General features: G+C 56.0%; 7 protein-coding genes across 7 annotated transcripts; 2 read left to right on the forward strand and 5 right to left on the reverse strand.

The window, feature by feature from the left end:
* Nucleotides 1–161: 161 nt before the first annotated feature.
* On the reverse strand, nucleotides 162–3,317 carry TMEM63C_1 (Transmembrane protein 63C; the record flags this gene model as incomplete). The annotated part of the gene is made up of 4 exons (XM_028640650.1): nucleotides 162–1,534; nucleotides 1,584–2,552; nucleotides 2,720–3,027; nucleotides 3,085–3,317. 4 exons carry the CDS (start codon nucleotides 3,315–3,317, stop codon nucleotides 162–164), a joined length of 2,883 nt encoding a protein of 960 aa, XP_028495156.1.
* A 1,604-nt stretch (nucleotides 3,318–4,921) lies between these two features.
* Nucleotides 4,922–5,704, reverse strand: D7B24_006523 (uncharacterized protein; the record flags this gene model as incomplete). The annotated part of the gene is made up of 1 exon (XM_028640651.1): nucleotides 4,922–5,704. The coding sequence occupies one exon, from the start codon at nucleotides 5,702–5,704 to the stop codon at nucleotides 4,922–4,924; it is 783 nt and encodes a 260-aa protein (XP_028495157.1).
* A 7,792-nt stretch (nucleotides 5,705–13,496) lies between these two features.
* D7B24_006524 (uncharacterized protein) lies at nucleotides 13,497–14,052 on the forward strand (the record flags this gene model as incomplete). Its single annotated transcript, XM_028640652.1, has 3 exons — nucleotides 13,497–13,653; nucleotides 13,789–13,947; nucleotides 13,994–14,052. The coding sequence occupies 3 exons, from the start codon at nucleotides 13,497–13,499 to the stop codon at nucleotides 14,050–14,052; spliced, it is 375 nt and encodes a 124-aa protein (XP_028495158.1).
* A 251-nt stretch (nucleotides 14,053–14,303) lies between these two features.
* Nucleotides 14,304–15,615, reverse strand: D7B24_006525 (uncharacterized protein; the record flags this gene model as incomplete). Its single annotated transcript, XM_028640653.1, has 2 exons — nucleotides 14,304–14,630; nucleotides 14,683–15,615. The coding sequence occupies 2 exons, from the start codon at nucleotides 15,613–15,615 to the stop codon at nucleotides 14,304–14,306; spliced, it is 1,260 nt and encodes a 419-aa protein (XP_028495159.1).
* Nucleotides 15,616–15,906: 291 nt separating this feature from the next.
* D7B24_006526 (uncharacterized protein) lies at nucleotides 15,907–16,468 on the forward strand (the record flags this gene model as incomplete). The annotated part of the gene is made up of 2 exons (XM_028640654.1): nucleotides 15,907–15,970; nucleotides 16,035–16,468. 2 exons carry the CDS (start codon nucleotides 15,907–15,909, stop codon nucleotides 16,466–16,468), a joined length of 498 nt encoding a protein of 165 aa, XP_028495160.1.
* Nucleotides 16,469–16,867: 399 nt separating this feature from the next.
* ARO4 (3-deoxy-7-phosphoheptulonate synthase) lies at nucleotides 16,868–19,613 on the reverse strand (the record flags this gene model as incomplete). Its single annotated transcript, XM_028640655.1, has 3 exons — nucleotides 16,868–17,964; nucleotides 18,394–18,535; nucleotides 19,521–19,613. The coding sequence occupies 3 exons, from the start codon at nucleotides 19,611–19,613 to the stop codon at nucleotides 16,868–16,870; spliced, it is 1,332 nt and encodes a 443-aa protein (XP_028495161.1).
* Nucleotides 19,614–20,242: 629 nt separating this feature from the next.
* Nucleotides 20,243–21,363, reverse strand: D7B24_006528 (uncharacterized protein; the record flags this gene model as incomplete). The annotated part of the gene is made up of 2 exons (XM_028640656.1): nucleotides 20,243–21,199; nucleotides 21,265–21,363. The coding sequence occupies 2 exons, from the start codon at nucleotides 21,361–21,363 to the stop codon at nucleotides 20,243–20,245; spliced, it is 1,056 nt and encodes a 351-aa protein (XP_028495162.1).
* Between the last annotated feature and the right edge of the window lie 2,204 nt (nucleotides 21,364–23,567).

Here is a 23,567-nt window from a genome sequence, read left to right on the forward strand (position 1 = left end):
GAGTGATGGCGTAATTACAGTGTCGTGCCATCGAAAGAAATGCGAGTCAACAGAATGTGAATCACATTGCACATGACGCCCTAGGGTAGGTTCAAGATTACTTCATTATGTATGTATCGCTTTTAAACACGCTCCGGTATGCAGAAATCCAAGACGGCACCTCAATAGAGCACCCTCTCCTCCCAGAATGGTGCCTGCTCGACCTCACACCCAACTTTCCCATCCTCCTGCAGCCAGGCACCCTCGTCAGTGGCCTCGACCTTGCCGTACCGTGCGCAATGCTCCACCTCTTGCGCGCTGACGCCGCCCTCATCTTTGGGGATCCACAGCTTCGGTGCGGGCTCCCACATCTCGGGCGGGTAATATGTCTTGAAGACGTAGTCTTCGGGGTATGTCGATGTTGGGTCTGGAAGATCCTTGGGGATCAGTTCACGCAGGTGCGCGAACGAGTCGAACGTCGAAGGGTGCAGGAACCGCATGATCGGATTCGGAGTCGGGCTGTATTCTGGCCTGATAATGGCGTCGATGCGCTCGAGGACCGGCCCGAGGCCGATCTTGTGGAGCTGGGCTGTGACGGCCTTGACGTACGCGTTCCACGAGACTTTGGCGAACGTCCTGCCCAGCGAGGCGCTGCCTTCGAGACCTGGATTGGAACCCCCTCGGTTGCCCAGAGTGACGTGTTCAGGACCGTCGTCTTCTTCGTCTTCGTCGCCGTCTTGACCGAAGATGTGCGGAGAAGAGTCGGCCACTCCGATGTCGGACAGACCAGGGGAAGGGAAGTCGTCGGTCCTGCTGAGCTCCTCGATCTCGAGCGCAAGAGTGCGCGGGAGGTTGGCCAGCAGAGGGGCTAGGGCCTCGCTCAGGCTGTAATGGAAGAGCGCAGTGAAGATGAGGAAGATGATCATAAAGATCATAGGGTAAAAGGCGGAGCGGAGGACGAAGAGGCCGACCAAGCAGATCTCGGAGAGGTAGAGGCCGAACAGGAGATGCTTGAGAGCCCGTGGGTAGCAAAGACCACGGGTGTCGATGGATGAATCCTCGACAAACAGCAGATTGTACTTGCTGACGAGGTAGATGACGTACATGCCGACAGAGGCAAAGCCGAGAACGACTGGCGCAATGCAGGAGTAACTGATCGCGATGACTCCCATGTTGGTAAAGACGGGAAACCACCCTCCCCAGTGGACAGGACGCACCCTCTTCCAGACGCGCCACTTCACGCGGGGGTTCTGGACGAAGCGCGCCATGATGCCATGGCGAAGGAGATCGTAGAGACGAAGGAGGTTGCCAGCGCCAACGGCAAGGCACTGGATGAGGATGTAGGAGAGGTAAAAGTTGGACGCTTTCGGGAGGTTTTCGGACAGCAGGTCTTTCGCGCTGAGGGGGTCTTTGAGGATTTGGCTGAAGGCTGCGGACGCGGCCGACGTCAAGGTCGTGACGAGAAAGACCTGGACCACCTGGAAGCCGAAGTAAAAGCTCTGCACGTAGAGCTCAATATCGGATAGCGAAGGTTCGCCAGCGACGCGAGCGCAACCTGATTGCGTTAGTAAAAAGCGCCGATATTCGCGGTATCATGTGCTTACCTCTCAAAATCCATGGCACGATGGCCATCAGTAACGACAGCGCCAACGCAGGCAGTAGACCCTGGATGACCCCGAGAACGACCTTCGGGAGTAGCATGATCCACTCCAAAAAGAAGACCATCTGGCTCAGCTTTTCAATGTTGGTCAATGTTCCGATCAAGGCCGATGGAATGGACCAGAAGATGATGGCAGCTACAATCGCCGCCAGCATGGCGAAGCGTCGCGCCATACGAGCGAACCAGTTCATGCGCAAAGAGTCCCAAACGATCTCGTCAGGCCGGATGCCGATGAAGCGTGGCGACATGAACATGGGTTTATCGTGGGCCAGCGTCTGGTATGCGCGCTGAGCGTCGGACTGCGTGGCGAACTCGATAAAGACCGACTCCAATGGCCTGCCCTCGGTGCCGCGGTGAAGTCTGCGCCGCAGCTTGGCAATGGCAGGGTTCAGCGCCTTGAGGCGGCGTCTCGTCCACTTGATGGTGTCGACGCTACGGAGGAAGTTTCCAAGGGGTCTATGGCGGGGTCGCTTGTCGGCCGGGATCCATTGCCCGGCAACAGAGCCATTGACGTCGGGAAGTGTTTGAGGGAAGCCGGCGTGCTTCTCTGGATCTTCAGAAAGCTTCGGTGACGGAGGCGCCGAAGACGTGCCAGCTGGGAGTGGCGTCGTGGATGTTGAGGGTGAGGAGGGTCGCGATGCGTCGGAGAGCGACACAGGTATGGCTGCCGCGGGATGGTGAGGCGAGTCGCTCGGCGGAAGCAGGTGCTCCGGCAGTGCGGGTGCGGCGCGCTCACCGCGCCTTCTTGCGCGATCTGCCATTTTGATGAGTTGGATCTCAGCCCTCTCTAGGCGGGTGGCGGTCTTGGTGCGCTCATCGACGAGGTGCTCGAGATCGATAGTGTCTCGAAGGATCCAAACATGCTTCACCGAGTCACCAAAGACCTTACGAAGGCGCGCAGCATCGCGATAAGCTGGCGGTACACACTGAAAAAGAACGGTGCGAGATGATAGTCGGTTGGCGTAGTATGGCGACAGCAAATAGGCGTTTCGAAGGTTGATGTAGTAGATCGACTCGCGATAGATGGTGAAGAGAATGAAGCCTGGTTCGTGTCAGAAAAAGGAACAAACCAGTACGCACAACAGAGGACAATACCAAAGAAGACCCATGCGACGGCAACATGAGCGAAGAATGTGTTCGGATCGCTGACATTGCCGATCGTCACGCGCTCCAGCTCTGTCAGGCCATTTCCACCAGTTGCATGCAGAGGCATGAGCACAGGCCAGACGATGCAGCAACCGACGAAGCAGATGAGTGAAAGCACCTTGAGGTATCGTAAGAACAGGAAGGCATCCAATGATGAATGGTTCAGAACAAAGTCGTCGCCTTGCTTCCAGAAGGGTTTCAGCCAGTTAAACCATCCTTGCGGAAGAGGTGGACTTCGCTCCCTGTTGCCAAGTCAGCCTTCGAAATCCAGCGGCGAGACAAGCGTCGTTCAAGCTCACTCTGCAAACAGGCTGTGCAGGATGGACCGCGGTGAGTACACCCGTTGCACTTTTCTGCGGAAGAACCAGAATATGATGAGGCACACGGCTGAGTAGATGAGCACGGGCAGAAGGGTACTCGTGAGCGAGGCCAAGGACGCGGAATCGCCCTTGTTGCCGAGCTGCTTGCTCAGCGTGCCGCCATCGCCATCGTCGCGCGCGGAGCCGGTGCGAGAATCGTCGCCAAAGTCCATGGCGGCGGGTCACCGTTGGGGGCACCGTTGGGGGCACCGTCGGGGAAGCAAAGCAGACTCGTTGTCTACCTGGTCATGTCGTGTCGTCCATGCAGTTGTCGCGCTACCGAGCAACGTTGCTGCTCACGATACGAGTTGCGCTGTGTTGTCGAGTGCCGCGAGTCGTGTCGCTGTGGTCTGCAGCAGATGAGGTTGAGCAGGCGACAAAAGTCTGTCACACGCGGCAGGGCGGATGAGTGGTGAAGTCAGATCGAGAGGGGGTCGCTGCGGCTGATGGGGGGGAGAATGGACTCGGCGAAACGAGGTTACAGCAGGCGGCAAGCAAGCGGCAAAACGGGCGGCGAGCGCGAGGGCACACTGCTATACAGAGACGGAACGGGCGTTGGGCGTTGGGTATTTAATCGGCGGTTCTGGACCACCCCTGGGCTGCCTCGCCCGCGCCTCAATCTGGGGGCCTCCTTGTTGGGCGAAGGGCATCGGGCGAACGTGCCAAAACGGCCCAAGGCGACAAGACAAGGTGGTGTGTCTCCTGTACTAGTCGCGTAACACAACATCGGTCGAAAAGAGTGGTAGCGTGGGTACCGTGCAGTGCTGTGCCTGTCACGTCGATGCAAGACAAACGAGCGGTGGCCGCCGTGTCTCATCCCAAGAGAACCAATCGGTAGGGCAGCCATGCCGATCCCCAGGGCCAGGGGGTGGGTGACCCATCCGCCGTTGGTTTTCTTCTACCCTCTCGTGTACATGTATTCCTTTGTGACTGGCAACGCCCAGGCAGCGCCGTCGACACCGGCGCAGCGCTATCGTTGAGAAAAATCGGGTATCTCAGGGGTCGGGGGTCGTCGGCGTCAGCTTGTCAGCGCTGGTCCCGTCGGGGATGTGGCGGGGCACCGGCAGTGTTGATGGCTTCAAACGGCGGCGATCCCGAAATGGATGGATAGAGGATGGATGAATGCATGTCTTTTCTTCCAGGTTCTCCCAGGTTGGCGGATGCTGGAACCGGAATGGAGACAGAGACACTGTGTAGAGGGGGGAAAAGAAAGGTCGAGATTGGCCGTGTCCAAGGGCATTTGCTCCACTCCAGCCTTCGTCAGCCACTGCCCTCGGAATGCGCGATGCCATTGGCCGAACAGATCATCAGAGGGAGATTGGCCCTCACCAAATGTCCCAACTCTTTCTCTGCCATCCCAAAGTCACGACCGTCGTCCCATCTCTCACCTGCCCGAAATCTGACATGTCAATTGTCATTTTCTGCATGGTGGAGAATCTTCAACTTGGACCCTATAGTTCGATGACTTAGAGATGGATCCCACGACGATCTGTGACTCGGAGCCGATGACTCGACTGGTGCGAGGCGCGGAGCAGGTTCGACGCCCGTTGCTGAAACACCGTCATCCAGACCAGACCCAGCCAGCAGGATAGATAGCCAGTCCGAGACCTGAATCGGCCCCCATTCCTTCCGACGCCATCACAGACACCGTCACAGACAGTACAGCGCATTCTGCGTCCTGGGGTCACAAAAACCTTGTCACATTTGCGCTGCTGTTCCTCGCCTCATCTCGCGTTATGTGGCTCAACTATTCCCGCTAACAAATCCCCTACAGGCATCAAGAACTGTCCGTCGGCACGAACATCATCTTGGCTTCCCCGTCGCAAATGTCCACTACGAAGCGCAGTGGACCGATCGCCACCACGCGTTGCTCGTCTATTTTGCCTTGCCGTGGTCTCACAGGCCGAACCACCCCGGCCGACTGCTTCGCCATCTCCTGACAACCCATGTCTGCCACGAGAGCTGGCTCCGGGCAGAGGAGCTTCGTTGACGTGACCTCCATCTCCTGTGACGCCCGCCATGCCTGTTGCTGAGCATCACAAAAGACACATAGCCATGCTCCCGCGCCGAAAGTGCATGCTCCGACGTTGCCGCTGCTCCTCTTCCTCCCGCGAAGGTGTCCTAGTGCTGTTCTCAGCTCCTGGACGATGGCCTTCGGTGATATGCAGCTCGTAATCGTGGGGACGCCGTTCTGACGAAGCCCGCGAACCTTCCAGCCCGTCTCCTCGCGAGATTGCATCGAGGCAGCATCGACACGGTCGTGGACTGCAGTGGGGCAGCATGTCGGTTCCTGCGTCTCAGGGGCAGGGGCTCTACCTCTCACAGCTCGTCGTGGCTGGACCCTCCTCGGCGGTGCTGGAGGGCCTCGCTTGCTGACACGTCCGGAGCTGGCGTGGCATCGCTTGAGGTTACGTCTTGGCGCTTCGCTGGCCTCTGTCAGGGCGCTTGCTCGGTACTTGATGAGACTGGCGTGTATCTGTCCTGATGCTTGGAGGAAGTGCTCGAGGCAGAAGACGGTCTTCCGCGGCACCAATACCAGAAGCCTACCTGGATGTACCATTCTATCTCGGGTTGGGCGATATGTCAATTTTTTTGTCGGTGGAAAGCTTTGCTTCGAGTGAAGGAGTCGGTCCAAGAGTCGCCATTTAAGACAGCGTTATCTCCAGACGTCTTTCGACATCGACCTCCGTGTCTTCGCTCTTTCCCGAGCCCCGTAACAAAGGGTTCGCGAGGTAGTTATCTTGGTTCCCTTGTTAAAGGAAAGGACAAAGGCGTGCGGTCCCCCTTCACTCTGTCCACAAAGGACACACATCTCGCACAATGCCTTTGATGTCCCATCAAGATTGAGAGATCATGTTGGCGAAGATGGGCATTCGTGTCCAGGCTTGGACGTACGACAACGGATGTGGTTCTTCGCCCTCGTCGCACTGTTCTACCTGCCGTTAACAGAGCAAGCACTTTCACGCGTCTTCTCGAAGCTTTGAGCATCAGGGTTTCTCGGAACGATCATCTCCGTTCTGTTTCCTGACATTGTTGTCTGTCTACTGTTGATGTAGCTTTCCTAGCTGATTGATCGAGAATTGATAACTTCTTTTATCACGTTTCGTTACCATACGAGGAAAGAGAGTCCGCATCCTCATCCTGTGATGGGGAGTGTGGAGAGTACGGACTATGACCTGAGCACAAGTGCATAACATCGTCAATCTGAGCAGGTAAAATGCCGAAGTCCAGCCTGGCGAAGAACCCGCACTGCAAATTCCCCAAGCGTCCATCTCGGATTGCTGTTGCCACGCTAGCCCAGGCCACAGCCGCGAAAGTACTATACGGTCGTCGGAGTCGTGTTGACGGAAGCATGTCCAGGTTGGTTGTTATCGAGGGTGGAATGAGCAAGATGCTTCGATACTCTGTATACTGGTCCCGTTCATCGCAGAAACTGAAATATTCGATGCTGGAGGGCAGTATGTCCCCCAAGTTAAATCGAGGAGGGTAAGGGGATTGGTATAAGATCTCATCAGTGTTATGAGAAAAAAGCTTTAAATGCCGGAGCTTGGGTAGTCGTAAAGGGCTAGAGAGACATTCTGTCATTTCAAGCCAGCTGGGATCGTCCTCGTTGTCTCGTAACGTCAAGCTTTCCAAAACGGGGCAGTTGGTAGAAAGCGCATCAAAGAGAATGTTGACACAAAATCTGCCGTTGTCACCTCGACAGTAGATGCATGAAATGCACAAGTCTTTCAATCCGGAAAAGGACTGAAGCAGGTTTTCTGTCATGTCGATACTTTCGCACGATATATCCATTCTCACGCTGGCAGATTGGTCGGGGAAAATTCCTACTATGCCAGGATCGATGTCTAGGCATCCGACAACCTGCGTCAGAGAACGTAATGAAAGCAGTGATGGGAGGAAAAACACAGCTATTGATTTGCGTCCCCATGGGTCCGTTCGGTCGGAAATGAATTCCGCAGATATAAGTTCTGGGAGAACCAACGGTCGCGTGTCGTTGTTTTTTAAAAGGTCGGTCATGATGTGGTTGAGGAGAACTTCACCGAAACCGTCAGGGTCGCGGGAATAGCCTTCCTCACATGGCAATATGTCGTGGATTAGGAACCTCAATCTTCGTACTGTAGGCAACATGCAGAGGAGGAAGGCATAGACAGCGTGCAGAGCCGAATACCTTTTGTTGAACTCAATAGAATCCAGTAATTCCAGTTGAGCAATGCTGTAGCGGCAGATGTTGCAGGTGCAAGCGTTGAGGCCAGGTATTGTGTATCCTTCCACAGCGCCTGACCATAAGCCAAAGGTACAACCTCGATGGCTAGCATGATGAGTCGTTGTCTGTTTGATCTGATTCAGAATGCTCCACTCGACATGGTTCCCTCTTGTGCTTTCTTCGATAGTTCTCCAGGCTTCGAAGTCTCTGCTGAACGTGTCAAAGTGGGTTTGACAGCTCCCATAAATGAGATGGTATTTGACGTCTATACAGCTGACGTATTGGCGAAGACAACGGCGCTCCTTCAGCGTTCTGATGAACAGCATGGCTGAATACAAATCTTCGAGGAAAACTTTGGAATAAAGGACCAATTGCGCGATGGGCAGCAGATGTCGGGAGGTCAGGCAAAGGTGGCGTAACGGGGTCGTTGGTGCTCCACCATTTTGTTCGAATAACTTTATCTCCTTCGGGAGTAGCTTGAAGATAATGAGGATTATCTCGTTGGGTAATTGCAACAGACATGAGCTCGGCGTCATGTTGTTTGGCAGTTTGGTATTGTGGATGGGTTGATCGTGGAGGCAAGCGCAGGGCTGAGGAGGCAGAACGGGACGTTTCTTAGCCGTTTCTGATTCTTGTGTAAGGTAGGTAACTTACTGAAGTTTGGAGATCGACGTAAACTAGAAAAGAATTCTCCGGAGCTGGCTGGTTCGTAATGAAGAAATTGGCGTGGAAAGGTCTGAAGTGGTAGGAATAGCAAGCACGTCGCAGCTACAGGATTTATGGTGGACACCTCCATGAGGCAAGAGCAGGTGGACTTTAAGGTAAGGTAGTTTATAGCGTTTTGTTCGATGAGGCGGGCGCGAAACTAGATTCACATTCCGTGAGTAGGTACCTATGGTAAGGTACTTGAAAGGAAAGCGCAGACTTTTTCGCATGGAAGGCACCCGAAACAGGAGACACCCTCAGTCGAACGACCGTCAGCTTGTAAGTGTCATATTTTCATGGAAGTTCCTAGGCACTCGGCAGTCTACGTGAACTGGGTTCTTTCTTCACTTGTGCACGCATTCAGAAGCACCGCATCATCAACCAGTCTTCTTCTTTCGGCAGCCCCAGTCGAACTACAAGCAGCCGTTTGAAAATGAAAACATTTTTCTCGACACGTGGATCAACAAGCTACTCGACATGAGCAACAACCCCAGCTACTCAGTCCTCTTGAATTCCGGTTTATTTGAGATGCACAAACTCAAGTTTTATTTTGACCTTCCCAGCCTTCATGCAAGCTTCCGATCACTAATCGGGGTACAATTCAGACTGCTTTGAGGAGGTAGCCAACATGCCCGTCACATCAACACTTCTGAGCCTTCCCAACGAGGTGCTCATTATCATTGCGAAGTACCTTGTCCGGCCCTGGAGCAATAGGGACGTACACACTTGGCGGGACGGTCCAAAAGCGCCGACACCTTGCACCGCAAATCTCTGCCTCACCTCAAAACGACTTCGAGATATCTCTCAGCCACTGCTCTTTTCACAGATCACTGTGAAGAGTTATCTGCAGATGTTGCGTCTTTTGCGGAGTCTTCTGAGAGCGCCCTCCCTTTGTCAGAAAGTCCAGTCTCTCAGAGTCGGTTACGGCAGGTCCAAGTGTTTCCCATCGCGCAAGGACTACGACGAGGTCCTGGCGACCTTCAAGGCTTGGGCAGACGCTATAAGCGAAATCCCAGGCAACAATATCCCGACCCTACAGGACATTTTGAAGCGCATAGAAGCTGTCACAGGCTTTGACTTTGTTCACATCGAGTTGATCAGCGATCTCGACGAACCAACCTTTGAAGCACTTCAAGCCCTGAGCTACTGTAATATCCGTCAAACCTGGGCTAACATAGACTTGGACCCAGAGAGCCACTATTCGAGACTGCAATTTGTCATCCCTGTCCTGTTCTACTTGGTACCAAAGGTGAAAGCGCTGTCAGTGATCTACAGGACGGAGGAGCACAAAGATCTCATCAACCATTGCATGGCCGATGCACCAAAACTTGACCATGTCATAGCCTGTCTGTTAGCTGATGATCATACAAGTTCAAAGTTTCTCCCAGAACTCGAAAGTCTGCATTTTCAGAGCAGTGCACCCACCACAGGGCCTCAATGCCATGTTTTCCTGCCAACGCTGGCGCGACTTCGCAGCATCAGGCACATGGGTGCGATTCTCGCAAGGCCTCTTTCCCAAGAACATTTCCAACTCATCTCCCTCGACACGTCGACTACCCTGACCAGGACCGCCGGTTTGTTGGATGTCCTCGAATCTTGTCAAGACTTGGAACGCCTGAACATTACTCTCGAGTCCGTGAGCTTTTGCGATGAAAGTCGAGACGAAGTGCAGGTCTTCATCGACGAGCTGGTGGACACTTGCCTGTGCCCGAAGCTCGTGAGCTTAAGAGTGGAACAAAAGGCCAATTACACTGCGAGCCCGAACGTCTTCCAGGGCTTCCTGCTCAACTTGCCCAGTCACTTTCCAGTACTTCGATCCTTGACTGTCTCTTTGTGGATGGAAGCTGAATTCGGTCCGACATGGCAGGCGAAGCACATCAACATTGGGTTGCTCCTGCCTGCCACCCTCGAGCACCTCTATATCGAGGCGACATCCGAACACGCGAGGCCTTGGTATGCTTCTCTGGACCCCAATTAGAAAGAAGGCGATATGGAAAGCTTAATGCCAGTGCTCGTCTTGTCTTGGGCCACCGTTGCGGCCGCAATTCGCGCTGGTCATCTCCCGTATCTCAGATACGGGTTTTTCCTGGACGAATGTCTCGGCGTGCTTCCCGGAGAGATCTCCAAGGTTGAGGAGCAGCAGGAAGAAACCGACGATGGCACGGAGGAAACGTGGACAGACGAGAGGGAGACAGATTCGTCGCCGTCAGGGTCGTCAGCCGAGTAGACGACTGGTGTCAACACATCTCAGCAGAACGGTTTAAGAGGTGTACGATGCTGAAATTGTCGATGGCCGCCGAGATCCTTACACTAATCGCCAAAGGGCTGTGGAACCTTCAAAGGGGGGTCAAGTACCGGTTACACCGCTGGGCAGGATGGGATACCACAGATACATGACTTGATGGCAGGTGGAAGGGGAAAGTGTTTGTAGCTTCGAACTTGGTATGACATTCAGGAATGGATTGATGATCCATATCGAATTTTTCTACTGATGCTGCGTTACGGTTATCTGTGGTGAACTACCTTATCATGATGGATGCGTGGAACGGGCTGCCGACATCCTCTCGGTGAGTCGGTGACGTCGTTTAACTGCGGACATGCAGTTCAAAGTCAATACTGGTGCAGGCACCAAAGTCCAAAAGCTTCTTTGATGGCCAGCGCAGCTTCTCGAAGGACCTTGTACCACGCCCAACAACATGCCGCACACATCAAGCTCGACTCCCTAACCCCAATGCGCTCCCCTCAATGCGGCCGCCCGCCCCACGTTCCAGACGACTGCAGCAGAGCTCAACCCCAGCACGGCCTAGCTCGGCTCCATGATGCGCTGGCGCTGTAAAAGGCCGATAGCGCAGCAGCAGGCGACACACTGGCTGCGGATGCACAGTAGAATAGGTACATCAACCAGGTACACGTCCGTAGAGGGTCCAAGCAACCGAGCCGGCAGCAGGCGCCCGGTGGTCTCCGATGATTCGGTACCTGGAAACCAGACGTCCGATCTTTGCTCTTTCTTTCTCGCCTCGGTCTGATTCGATGATCGGAAAAAAAACACGACGTCAGTCCGAGGCAAACGCACAAAGGCCGCCGCCACCGATGATGAAGCGCGGCATAATTGCCTTGCTTCGGCAGTCGTTGACGAACAAAAAAGCTAAATCGAGAAGAGCTGGCGCAAGGGCGAGATGGCAACACGCAGTGTCCGGGGCTGGAACGCCTTCTCCGAAAGGAAGGCCAATCAGCCGACCCAAGACCACTGGTGAAGAATCCAGCACAAAACGCTCAGGGGGCGTAGCACCTGCAGATGGAGGACATGATCAACCCCCGACGTCACCTAGTGCAAGGACGTCGAGGGGGGGGCACTGTCGGCCTTCGAAGGGTCCTAGCGGGGTAAGGGTCCGCATCGGCCAATGGTGTTGGTGGATGCAATCAGCCCTCCCCCACCAAGCATCCCGCTTTTGCTCGTCCCTGCCGCGTGACGCTGGTGGGGGAGGAGAGCTTGGTGGGATCGGGAAGGAATGAGTGGGCGACGAGTGGTTCCTGTCGCCGCACAAAGAACGCAGCGGCCGCCATTGGACAGGCGTGGGTCTGGTGGTCGGTCGCCACTACCATTTCCTCGCGACTGTCTGGGTGCTTGCTGGTGGACGCAGTATTCGCGCAGGGACGGCACGCGCAGAGTGGGCATCGTACCGTATCGTGCGGGTGGTCTTTCCCGATGGGATATGGGGAGAGGGGTTGTTTTATTTAAGGGTGGGAGGATTTCCGGTCTTTCGTCTTGTTTTCTCTTCTGCATCAACGAACAAGTCTTCAATCAACAAAACAAATCACTTACCTTTTTCCCACCAACCACCACACCAACCATCAAAATGAAGGGTGACTGCGGCTGCTCCGGCGCTTCCTCCTGCAACTGCGGCTCTAGCTGTATGTTCTCGTCCACCCCGCAGCTGTTCTGGCTTTCGTTGCGTAGAATACTAACATGTCACTTCCAGGCTCTTGCGCCTCTTGCGGAAAATAAGCATCTTCTCCGATCCGACAACCACATTACCACCAAACAACATGTTTCTACACTGAGCTTGAGGGAGATTGGGAGTCGTTTATGAGGAGGATGGGGGATGATGAGAAACGAAGTTAAAATACTATCAATCGAGAAACACAACTTGACTGACAAACTGGTTCCTGTGACTGTTCTGCTGAGCTCACTAGTGACTTTGGCTTTCCACCAACACAGCGGGCGTGGCACTCGACCCCGCCCCCACCATGACTCTGAGTGCTGACCCCATGGCATCCCCAAATGCTCACACGCCCAAGAGGATCAACTTGCGTAAAATCAACAAAAGTGCGTTGGACATTCGAGAAAGAGACCAAAAGTCAACATTCAGAGAATGCTCCAAACACCATCAGCTACCCAACCACTCCACCGCGCTTCGGCCCTTACCGCGCGCTACCCTCCGTCTGTCAGTCCACCACACCACAATGTCGACCCAGGCTCGAGCCCATTCAACGACATGCCATCAGCGGCCCGCATGATGCCCGTCATAGGCTCACCCGCCCGAACAACCCCTCTGTTACACATGCATGCGGCCTCCGCTGGCAGCGATCGAGACAGCTGGGGCCACTCAGCAGCCGACCTTCCCCTGATGTAGGGCCCAGAGGGGCGAGTCACTACGTATCACGAATCTTGTGCTGTCGGCCTTGGCTTGGCTGCCTACTTGGCTTTGGAGGAAACATGCGCATGTCATGCTTTTCAGAGTGATGTTGCCCATTTCTTGTTCAAGAGACTTTGCCCGCCCAACGGCTGCGACGAACCTGTTGTCGCGGCACAGCATCGACACATTGGGACATTGCGAGCCTTGACAGATAGAAACACCACAACCTACAAAACAGCAGTAGATGCCTCGTTTGCTTGCTCCTTACTTCCACTCCAGTCGCTCCCGAGTATACTACTGTAAACCCACCAGGCCGCGTCATCACCTGCACTCCCCTCAGCCAAGCATCACAACCCCCCAAATCCCCTCCTGTCCCCTCCTCCCCTCCGCCGAGACGAGGCCATCGCGGCCACTCGGCAGAAACGGGCAACCACATCTGGAGCGGTCTTGGTATGGCGGATATGGCACCGCAGACGCCCCAGCACCGTCTTGGCGGAGGCCTGAAGAGCGCCCACGTTGCGCAGCCAAGACGACACAGGGTGAATATCGTTCGTCCGGAGGCAGGAGGCACCATTTCTCTGGGGAACAAACGCGTGTCATGGCTGCTTCCTGCGTGTCTGGGGCAGAGGGAGGCCTCTCGTCGACGATGAATGTCTGTAATATAAAAGATGGAGCCAGAAGAGTCTGTAGGTTTAGAAATAAAAAGCTCAGTCAACTGAACAGCATAGCCTAGGAACTCTTCGTCCATAGTTTGCTCCTTTTTCTTGAAAACTCCTCTTTCTCCAGAACCGAATACCAGCATAATGCCCTTCCACGAGAGCGCCCAAGGCATCACGGTCGAAGACGGCCACATGCTCAAGGCCGAGCTCGCCAACGTCGAGGGCGAGTTCGTCGAAGCCGAGTTTGATCTCAACGATTGCATCGGCAACAACAATGGTGCTTTCGAGTGGGGTGGCGGCGGTGCGTACTCTTGTCCCTCTTTTCCCCCAGCTTTTCGCATTTCTGTCATGGTATCCCGACACGGGCGATTTGGTGTGATCATGTTTCACGAGACGTCATGCGCAGAGACGGACGAATTTTGCTGACAAAGACAAGGCTTCGCGAACTCGGCCGAGGACATCTCGTTTGAGCTCGAAGGCGACGACGGCGTGCCGATCCTGCGCGCGAAGCTGTACAATGTCGAGGGCGAGACGATTGATGCGGATATCAACCTTGCTGAGAGGCTGCAGAACAACGACGGTGCTTTTTCATTCGGTATGTTGGCCTGCCTTGGTACGTGACCTTTCGCTGACTGTGACAGATGGCCACCATGAGGAAGAGCAGCAGGAAGAGGAGGCGGAGCCTGAGGAGGAAGAATAGTCAGCTCTGCACTCCAGTAGTACATAGCTGCATCAGGGACATGTTTCTAGTACAATAGCCAAGGGTGCAAAAGCAACAAAGTTGCCTTGCTTCGTAACATGATATCCAAAGCACCAGCAAATATGGCAAATCACTGCACGTTTCAAATGTCGGCCCAACGAATTGACAGACCCAATATGTTACACAGTGTACAATGTATCCGTACATCCAGCCACCTCCGCGGCAGCCAAGCATCAGCAGCATCCCCCTCTCTACAGACCACCCTGGACCCACGACGCCTCGCGGTGCTTCTCCAGTCCCGCGTGTCCCGTGACGGGTAGATCCCTCTTGGCCAGCTCCTTCTCGATCAGCTTCCATCGGCCGACCTCCTTCTCGCGGTCAATCGGCGTGATGCGGCGCGCATGCACTGATACGTTGGGCAGCGCAAAGAGCTCGCCGCGGCGCTGCAGCGTCTCGACGAGTTTCTTGGCCGGCGGCGGGCGCACGATCAGGTTGAGAATGTGACGCACTGTCTGGGCGCGCGCGAGCTTGGGGTCGGGGAGCAGGTGGCCCGTCAGCTGGAAAACACGCTTGTTGATCTGGATGCTGTCAGTCTTCGTTTCAGTATGGGTAGAACAGCGGGGGACGTACGGCAAATTTGAGCAGAGGGTCAGCGAGAGAAATATCCTTCCACTCGGCATCCCATGTGGCGACAAGCTCCCGCGCCTCCTCGGGCGAGACGTGCTGTCCCAGCACGGTAACCTCCTCAGCCTCAATCGTGGCATCCTCAGCGAGGACAGCTTCGCCAGCAGTCTGCGCCTGCTCTTCCTTCCTCGCGAGCTTGAGCTGCCTCTTGGTCGGCGCCAGCCCCTTGACCACGGCATTCGTGTTGCCGCGCAGAGCAACGACGCCGTCCTCGGTAATCTTGATGCGGAGCGCCAGCGCGCGGTCGAGCGCCGCCCTGTCGGTGCCGACCCAGTCAGCGCTCAGCCTGATCTCGTCCCTCTCCTTGCGGAAGGCCAGGGCCTCGACAACAGCCTGGCGCGTCAGCACCTCGAGCACAGCAGCATCTCGCACGCGCTCGGCGGCAGCAAACGGCGTGTACTCGCTCTCAGGGCCCCAGTGGCCCTCGCGCTCCCACCAGCCTTCGTAGCCGCCGACCTCCTCGAGGCCCTCGGCCGACAGGGCGGGCGTGTAGCCGTTGATGCCGACATCGTTGACCTCCGGGGCGCGCGTCGGTCTGAAGCTCGTCTTGAGGCGGGAGAAGGGCCGGCTGGGGCGCGTGTTGCGGGAGGCGGCGTCGGGGAAGAGGGAGCCTAGGTCCCTCGTCTGAGATTCGAGCTCTGCGAGTTCAGCATCGTAGGCCTCGAGGTCCGGTTGTTGAGATGATGACGACTCGGACTGCTGGGCGTAGGGGTCTGCTGGGCCCGGGGCCTTGCCCTTCCAGAGGAGCTTGCGGAATCGGTCAGTCGTGTCGGAGGAGGATGGAGCGGTTGTCGAGATGGGGCGGAGGGAGACGAGGGGCGTCGAAGGCGTTGATGAGACCAGGAGCCTTGGGGCTCTTATACGTGTGACGCGACGCATTGTGGTGCGGGTGTGGGTGTGGGTGAGGAGGTGGCGGTGATGGATGGGAGGTTGTTGGATCAATTCCGCTCGCAAGTCAATCAGGAGCTTCTCCGACGCTGAATGTCGATGAACTTTTTCGATGTCGCGTGGGCCAATGGCGTGGAGTGCCGAGATTGGTCCGTGCGACAAGGCCCCTGTTGTAACACTGTCGCCTCCAAACTCCAAGATCACTAGCCAGAGAGGTGAGGTACTACTGACACGGCAGATATCATCAGCGTGAAGCCAAGTTCCTACTCCGATGCCCGCAAAATGCATCGATTATCTCTGCTCCTCCTACTGCTGAGCGCCTTCGTGGCTATCGCATCAGCGAACTGTACGTCGCCCCCTGCCTCCCCCAAATCCATACCTCCCAATAAGCTCCTAATGAAGAGACCCAGCCGCCCCGACATTCTGCAAATGCACCTGCTTCAAGAACAGCACCATCGTCGCCCTCGGCCCCCAACACGACGACCAGAGCCCCCCCGCCTCTCTCCGTCGCGACCTCTTCTCCTCGATCCTGCCGTTCGGCAACGTCCGCCGTCGCCACACCGGCGCCGCCGAGGACCGGCAGCTCGCGCCCCGCGCCGCCTCGGCCTCGTGCTCCCAGTGCACCAAGGCCTTCTGCCTCTCGCGCGGCATCGACTTTTGCCGCGAGGCCAAGGAGGACGATGTCCAGACCATGTGCTTCCAGCGCGACAGCAACAAGGACCGCGTCATTGTGTGGGGGTTCATCCTCGGCACGCTGGGGCTGCTGGGGTGGGCGGGCGTCAGGAAGGCTGCTGAGTCGAGGGGGGTGAATGGCTATGGGTTCTTGGGGCGGGGGCGGGCTTGAATCTGGTTTCTTCTTGCGAAGGGTGTTTGGCGTTTGGAGAATTGGGATAGGGAAGAGTATCGGTGTCGAGTTTGGTACGAACTGTTCATTTGTGTGGCACTGAACACCGTCAGAGAGTGTGGGCTTCATGTTGACTTGAGAGGTCACCAGTGTACAATGGCAGGGCATGGTTGTCACTTATCACGGTTTCGAATCCTTGGTCGGAGAAAGCAATGAGCAGCATCATCCGCACGCCAAATACCGTGGTCATTATCCGGAACACCATCCCAGTAGTCAAGAGCTACATGCAACTTTTTGCGTCTTTCCTCCCCCCCGCCACTTCGCAGCGCTTTTTTTTTTTGCTACCATCAGACCCTATCCTCGAAAACTCATGTTGCCTTTCCCATACAGCGCCAATCTTTACTCCTCCTCAAGGTGCGTCACCTTGTGCAATTCAGCACCATTCTTCGCGACGGTGCCGTTCTTCGCACGCCTCTCGCGCACAGCCTCGGCGAGGTCGTCGAGCACCGTCAGCGTCGACTCCCAGTCGATGCAGGCGTCGGTGATGCTGACGCCCTTCTTGAGCGCGGCGGGGCCCTCGGCGGGGACCTTCTGGTTGCCCTCGTTGATGTTGCTCTCGATCATGACGCCGACGATGGAGGCCTCGCCCTGGCGCAGCTGGTCGCCGACGACCTTGGCGACCTTGGGCTGGTTGCGGTGGTCCTTGTTCGAGTTGCCGTGCGAGCAGTCGACCATGATGGCCTGCTTCTGGCCCTTCTTCTCGAGCGTCGCCTTGGCGTCGGCGATGCTGGCGGCGTCGTAGTTGGTGCCCTTGGTGCCGCCGCGCAGGATGACGAAGCCGTGCTCGTTGCCCTTGGTGCGCGTGATGGCGGCGAGGCCCTGCTTCGTGACGCCCATGAAGTGGTGGCGCGACGCGGCGGCGCCAATGGCGTCAATGGCGACGCCGAGGTTGCCATCGGTGCCGTTCTTGAAGCCCACGGGGAACGAGAGGCCCGAGGCGAGCTCGCGGTGGAGCTGCGACTCGGTGGTGCGCGCGCCGATGGCGCCGACCGAGATGAAGTCGGCGAGGAACTGGGGCGAGATGGTGTCGAGCATCTCAGACGCAATAGGCATGCCCTTGGCCGTGAGGTCGCGGAAGAGCTGGCGGGACACGCGCAGGCCCTTGTTGATCTGGAACGTCGAGTCGATATCGGGGTCGTTGATGAGGCCCTTCCAGCCGACCGTCGTGCGGGGCTTCTCGAGGTAGGCGCGCATGACGATGCAGAGGTCCTGGTTGAGGCGGTCGGCGACGGCGCGCAGCCTGTCGCAGTACTCGAGCGCCGTGGCCGGGTCGTGGATCGAGCAGGGGCCAATGATGACCAGGAGGCGGTCGTCGCGGCCCATGACAATGTTCGAGGCTTCGTCGCGGCCCTTGACGACCGTCTGCATGGCCGCCTCGGTCATGGGGAGCTCCGAGATGAGGAGCGCCGGCGGGATGAGGGGGTCCTGGCCGAGAACTGCCAGGCCGTCAGCGGTGTTCTCGCAGCGGTATTTAGGTACGAGGTAAAGCATAGTGAAAGATGGAAGTAGACGGGTAATGGGATATGCCAAAGTCTTTCAGAGGGAGCGAGAGGGCATAGTCAGGCAGGTGATTCTTGGAGAAGCAAGAATCGTTCGAAGCTCTCGGTATCAACGCCTCAAGCTCTGCTTTTTGACCTTCCTCCCACCCCCTCTGACGTGGTCGGTCGGCGAATGAAACGAGCCTGGAAGGCACAGTTCCTCCACATAGCAAACAGTGAATGCTATTCATCGAAGAGAGAAAGAGAGAGAGACAACAAGGCGACGTCATTGCGAGCCATGCTGAACAATCTCAATGCCACCACTGGAATGCCAGGAGGATCACGAGGAAGGGATATTCAACGGGCCGTCCCGCAGATGAGACCTACTTCGTACATCGTCGGTTGTGACGGGTTCCATGGCGAGACCGGGCATCTTGAAGAGCTGCTGGTTGTGTGGTCTGGTGTGTGTGGTATGCGAGGGGCAAGGTTCGGAAGTCGTAGTCAAGATGGTCGTCGGTGTCGTCAGGGTCTGAGGCAGACAATCAGTTTGTGAAGCTCCAAGACAGGTCAAGAAACAAGAATTCTCGGGGGCAGGTTCGCAAACGAAATTGAAGAGACAATAGAGAGCAGAACACGAGAGAGATGACTCGAACGATAAACTGAGCAATGATGCTAAAAAAGTGCCCAAAAACGCAACGCTCAGAACAGTGGAACCCTCAATGCTGCGCAGCGCGCAAACACACGTCAAACAACTGGGTACAGTGTACCAACCAGCACAGCAACCGCGCAAAGAGAGAGGGGCAAACCCAAAGGACGCACCTTGGAAAACGGGCCGATCAAGGAGGTACCGGGACACAAGCCTTGGGACGAGGGTTTGTTTGATTTGGCAATCACCACGAGAGAGGTGGACTCGATACAAGAAAAAAGTTGGAGACTAGAAGTTCACTTGGTCACAATTGTAACCGCAGCAAGAAGGGCTTGCTTGCCTCTGGCTGCAATGACTCAGAAGAGCAGGCGTGGCGGGGAGAAGGTCGTTTGACCACCATGACCACCACATGTCTTTCCCCCTCCAAGAGGGCCCCTCACCAGAAAAAAAAATGCCAAAGGTGGTCTGCCTGACACCGGAGGCCCTTCGGAGGCACCCGTCCCGCTACCAACCCCCCCCCCCCCCCAAACTCGCCAGAGACAGGAAGCGGGAAAAGCCATCCACCGCGATTCTCTAATGCTATGCCTGTTGGCGCACTCCCGCTCTCTCCGAGCTCCTCCTGCACCTCAACCATATCCTCTGTTGCTCTGCAATCGCGGGGCACTTGACCACCCCTCATTCCTATGTACCGCGGTACCTACTTCCCCCTGCACGTACTCACTCGACGTCAAGGTACCCCTCTACCCAGACAAACACCGGCATCACTGACCGCAACTTCACCCACCCGCGCCCGATGCAGCCAGTCAATGCCCCTACCCAAGACCAATGGCGCATTCCCGCTTTGCAATTGGCGTCCTTCAGCTCGTACGGTGGCCCGTCGCGCGACTTTGGTGGGAACATACAGCAGCAGGCACTTGACAGGGTCAGGGTCGCCATAGAACGGGATCTGCCGCGACGTCATTGGCGGGGCTGGCCTCGAGCAGAGCCTTCCGAATCGGACCCTGACCGTCTTTCACCGAACTTCTTCACCGACGCTGGGCGGCCTTCTTGTGTTGTGATTTATGTACCGTTTGCTCGCTCAACAACCTGCGCCACCAGGACTAATGCAGCAAACTCGTAAAAGAATGTGATATTACACGCCCCACGACGAGTCGAGAGCAGAAGAATATGTTCAAAACGCTGCGCCAAACGCTCCCAATGCAATGGATATAACCGAATCCCCTCCCGAAATCAGCGTGGCCGTGTTTTCTATTGGCCCCATGTGAACAGCCCAGAGATGCAAATTCCCTTATCGTACCATCAACACGCTGGCAGTCCAGACAAGACGTCCGTCATGACGCTGTCTTCTTCCGAGTTCCATCCCTGACTGAAGCTGCCGCGAACCACCCAGTCTAGCCACGAGGCATGCTCTGGTGGATCCAGGTTTAGGTTCTGGCACCCGAGCAGGACTGCCATGCGCAGTATCCGCTCTTCCTGTTCCTGTTTGACAAAAGAAAACCTCGATCGTTTGCGTTGAGCTGCTTGGGACGGCGCCACCGCTTCTCACACCGGCGAATCCGCGCTGCTGTCAACCACAACATGGCCACCTTCCTAGGATACGATTATGTGGTTGAAGTGACCAGGCACCTTGAGACGGCACTTCTCGCAGTCGGCTCGGTAGCCAATGCTGAAGCTTTTCTTCATGCCCGGTTGCCACGTCCACGTGTTGATTGTGTGGTGCGACCGCATATGCCCCCGGCTGCGTCCTGGCGAAGGCGTGGCTGGTGCCGAGATCGTCTCCGTCAGGGGTGTCATGCCATCCTCGCCCTCGTCATGATCATGCTCGTGCTCGTGCTCATGCTCATGCATGTGCTCGTGTTCGGCAGCCGCCTCCGCATGTGTTGAGAAAGAGGGTGAGACGTCCATCATGCCCATGTCCTCTCCTCGAGGAGACAATGTGGATTGCTCGAGCCTCGCCGTCAACTGCGAAGGGAAGCCACTGCTGGCACCGCTCTCAAGACACATGCCCGGGCTTGCAGTGCGGGAGTCAACCTCCGAGATGGGCGACGGTATGCGGCGCTGGACGTCCGAGTGCCAGCCATCGCCCGTCTGCATGGTCCTCGGCACTGTGCGGTCCTCAAAAGCAGTGCTGTGAACGTGGCCCATGTTGGACAGGCCGTTCTGTTGCATAATCACAGGGCCCGGTCCACTCCATCCGGTGGCGCCGCGCAGCTGTGGGGCAAAGCTCGACTGCATGGGTGTTGGCAAGCGGCCGGAGGGATCAGTCTGGAGAGGATTCGGCTGTAGATGCTGGAGGTTCGGCTGTAGATGCTGGAGGTTGTTCAGAGGCGACATGGCTGTGTCCATGGCCATGTCCATGTCTCGGTCCACGCCTGGTGAGTTCATGCCCAGGGTTGGGGATGACGACCAGGGCGAAAAGTGCGAGGCCGGCGCCTCCGAGTCACATTCGGTATATATCTGGGAATGGGGTGTAGATGAGAGGGGAAAGATGGGCGTGCTCCGCTTCTGGGATGTAGGCGAGGTTCGGACGGGCAATTGCAGCCGTTTCTATCGAAGCAGTCAGCGTTGTGGCAGGCCAGCAGGGAGGCGAGGCGCCATCGACGGGAACATACGTTACGGTGTTCACTGAAGCCGCAAGATCCAACAGCGGGGTCGGGGTCCTCCTCGCGGAGCCTCTTCCGAGCGGGATCATGAAATGGCTGGGCGAACATGGTTGATCGCCGCAGGCTGTAGCGAAAGAAATGTGGTTTATAAGCGACAATGCCGAGATGATGCTGTCGCAAAGTGATGCACGATAATGCCGAAAGATGTACGGCAAAAGGATTGATCAGTCGATGACCTCGATGTACGACACTCGTCAATGAAGGCGAGGAGAAGAAGTATGTCGATAGGATAGCAGGTCCAAGAAAGCTGCTCAGCTGCAAGGGACGGCTAGCTGGGGTATCGGGGGGGGCTCCAAGTCGAGGCGAGCCAAGGCAGGTAGGCGGGGAAGGTCGTCAGCTGTGTCTTGGTTGGGTCGATTGCGCCTCCTATGAGAAGCTGTGGCGGAGTCGGCTCGCCGTTGCGGTTGCGGAGGCTCAGAAGAAGGGGGAAGGACGCCCACGTAGACACGTACGAGAAGGTGCAGGCAAGGTAAGATAAAGTAGATGAAGTTAGGGATAAGAAGCTGGAAAACGGAAATGATGAAGTAAAGGGGACAGAAGGGCTGGTGCCTGGTGCCGTCGGCAAAGAGATAGTAGGAAAGAAGGAAAGAAAGTGTTGCCGGTAGTGTCGTGAGTGCTGTTTTCGGCTGGTGCCGGTGGTTGGTGCTTTCCCGTATTCCGTCTTGTCTTGCCCGTGCTGCCTGGGATGGTGCCACCAACAGCGAGAGCTTGCCAAGAAAGCGTCCACAAGGAGTGAGAGTCCTACAACACCAAGTTCGAGTGTTCAGGAAACTACTCTTGCAGTCGGATCAATTCGGTGAGGCTTGATTCAATTGGCCGTTGAAGTCGAAGAAGAAATAAACAAAGAGAGGAAATCAGGCAAACTGCGTCTGTCTGGTGGGAACCCGCCCAAAGAAAAGAGTCGGCCAGCGTCAGGTCCTTCACTAATACGGAATAGCCAGAACCAAGCTGCAAAACCTTACGTAGGGTTATCAGGGGGGTGAAAGAGACATGAGGAGTGAAAGAAGAAGAAATAAGCACATCCGACCCCAGCTAGCCATGCAGAAAGGAAAACCAAGGTCCTAAGTAGTGCGCAAGTGACAAGTCCAAGCCCACGAAGCCACGCCAGGGAGAGGGAGACACAGGAAGCACACGGAACACCAGATGGCACCTCTGGATCGTCACGACAAGACAATACCGAGTCAAGCGAGCCTCAGGCGGGCGAAGCACAAATTCCGTGGTGCGCTCAAACTGTGAATCTTCTCATCAAAACAATAGCCTCGGCGGCCATTGCCATCATCGGCATGCCGCTTGGTCTCCGCGGTGACCTTCGCGAGCAGCGCCCTGAAGAGAAGGAAGCGCGGATAGCTTCCCCTTCGCCTAGGAGATTGTCTGTGCAATCCTCTGACCGCCGCCATGGAAATGCTCCGCTGGCGACAGGTCGGCCTGTCAGATGGCGGGTCTTGGCTATTGAAGGAGCATCGAGAGGGGCCGCTGTCTGAAGTTCGGAGAAGGTTCTACGTGGGCGTAAGGTTTCAGGACTGCTTCATGAGGGACCGGGGTGAACGTTATGTTATGTTGGGACGCCGGGGGCACAAGGTGGCAAATGGTCGCCACAGAGACTCTCTGGTGTTCAATGCAGTCGTCGGTCATCGTGACCTTGTGTTACAGCCGAGGTCATCGCAGATTAGGAAGGAGCTGTGTGATGATGTTTGTGTTGATGTTGGTGATGATTCTCTGGTCCATTAAGCCGTGATCTGGCGGGTTCAATCTACTAACATTCAGCACCACAACAGTGCAACACATACATCTTTAGCTATTGAAAAATACAAATGATACTTTGAGGACATGGAATAAATGATTTTCGTGTTTTGTGACTCCATTCTCATCATGCTGACGCGGTATGCTTGTTATTTAAGTTTGAACTGAACATCTTTTTGTAAGAACATAATGAAACCCAATTGTTAACGACAGGTCTTCGGCCGGACACACTCCCGAATAGTCTGCCATCATCACTAAATGAGATTTGATACATCTAACATCTAGAACATTCCTTGAAGGAACATGGCGTCGGGCCTGCCGAATTTGGGTGCTCACGAAACTGCTGGAAACGAAACATCAGGCTGAGTTTCGATGTGAGCCTGTCCTCAGGTCACCTCTTGGTGCACATGACCCAAGGTCGGCCATCAGTAACGCCCCGCATCCACTTGAAAAGACCAAGGCACTCATGATCCCTCAACATGACAGCTTCACCTGTCAAGGTAGTATTCCGT

Source organism: Verticillium nonalfalfae (genome assembly GCF_003724135.2).
Source record: "Verticillium nonalfalfae strain VnAa140/NRRL 66861 chromosome Unknown scaffold_47, whole genome shotgun sequence".
Lineage (NCBI taxonomy): Eukaryota > Fungi > Ascomycota > Sordariomycetes > Glomerellales > Plectosphaerellaceae > Verticillium > Verticillium nonalfalfae.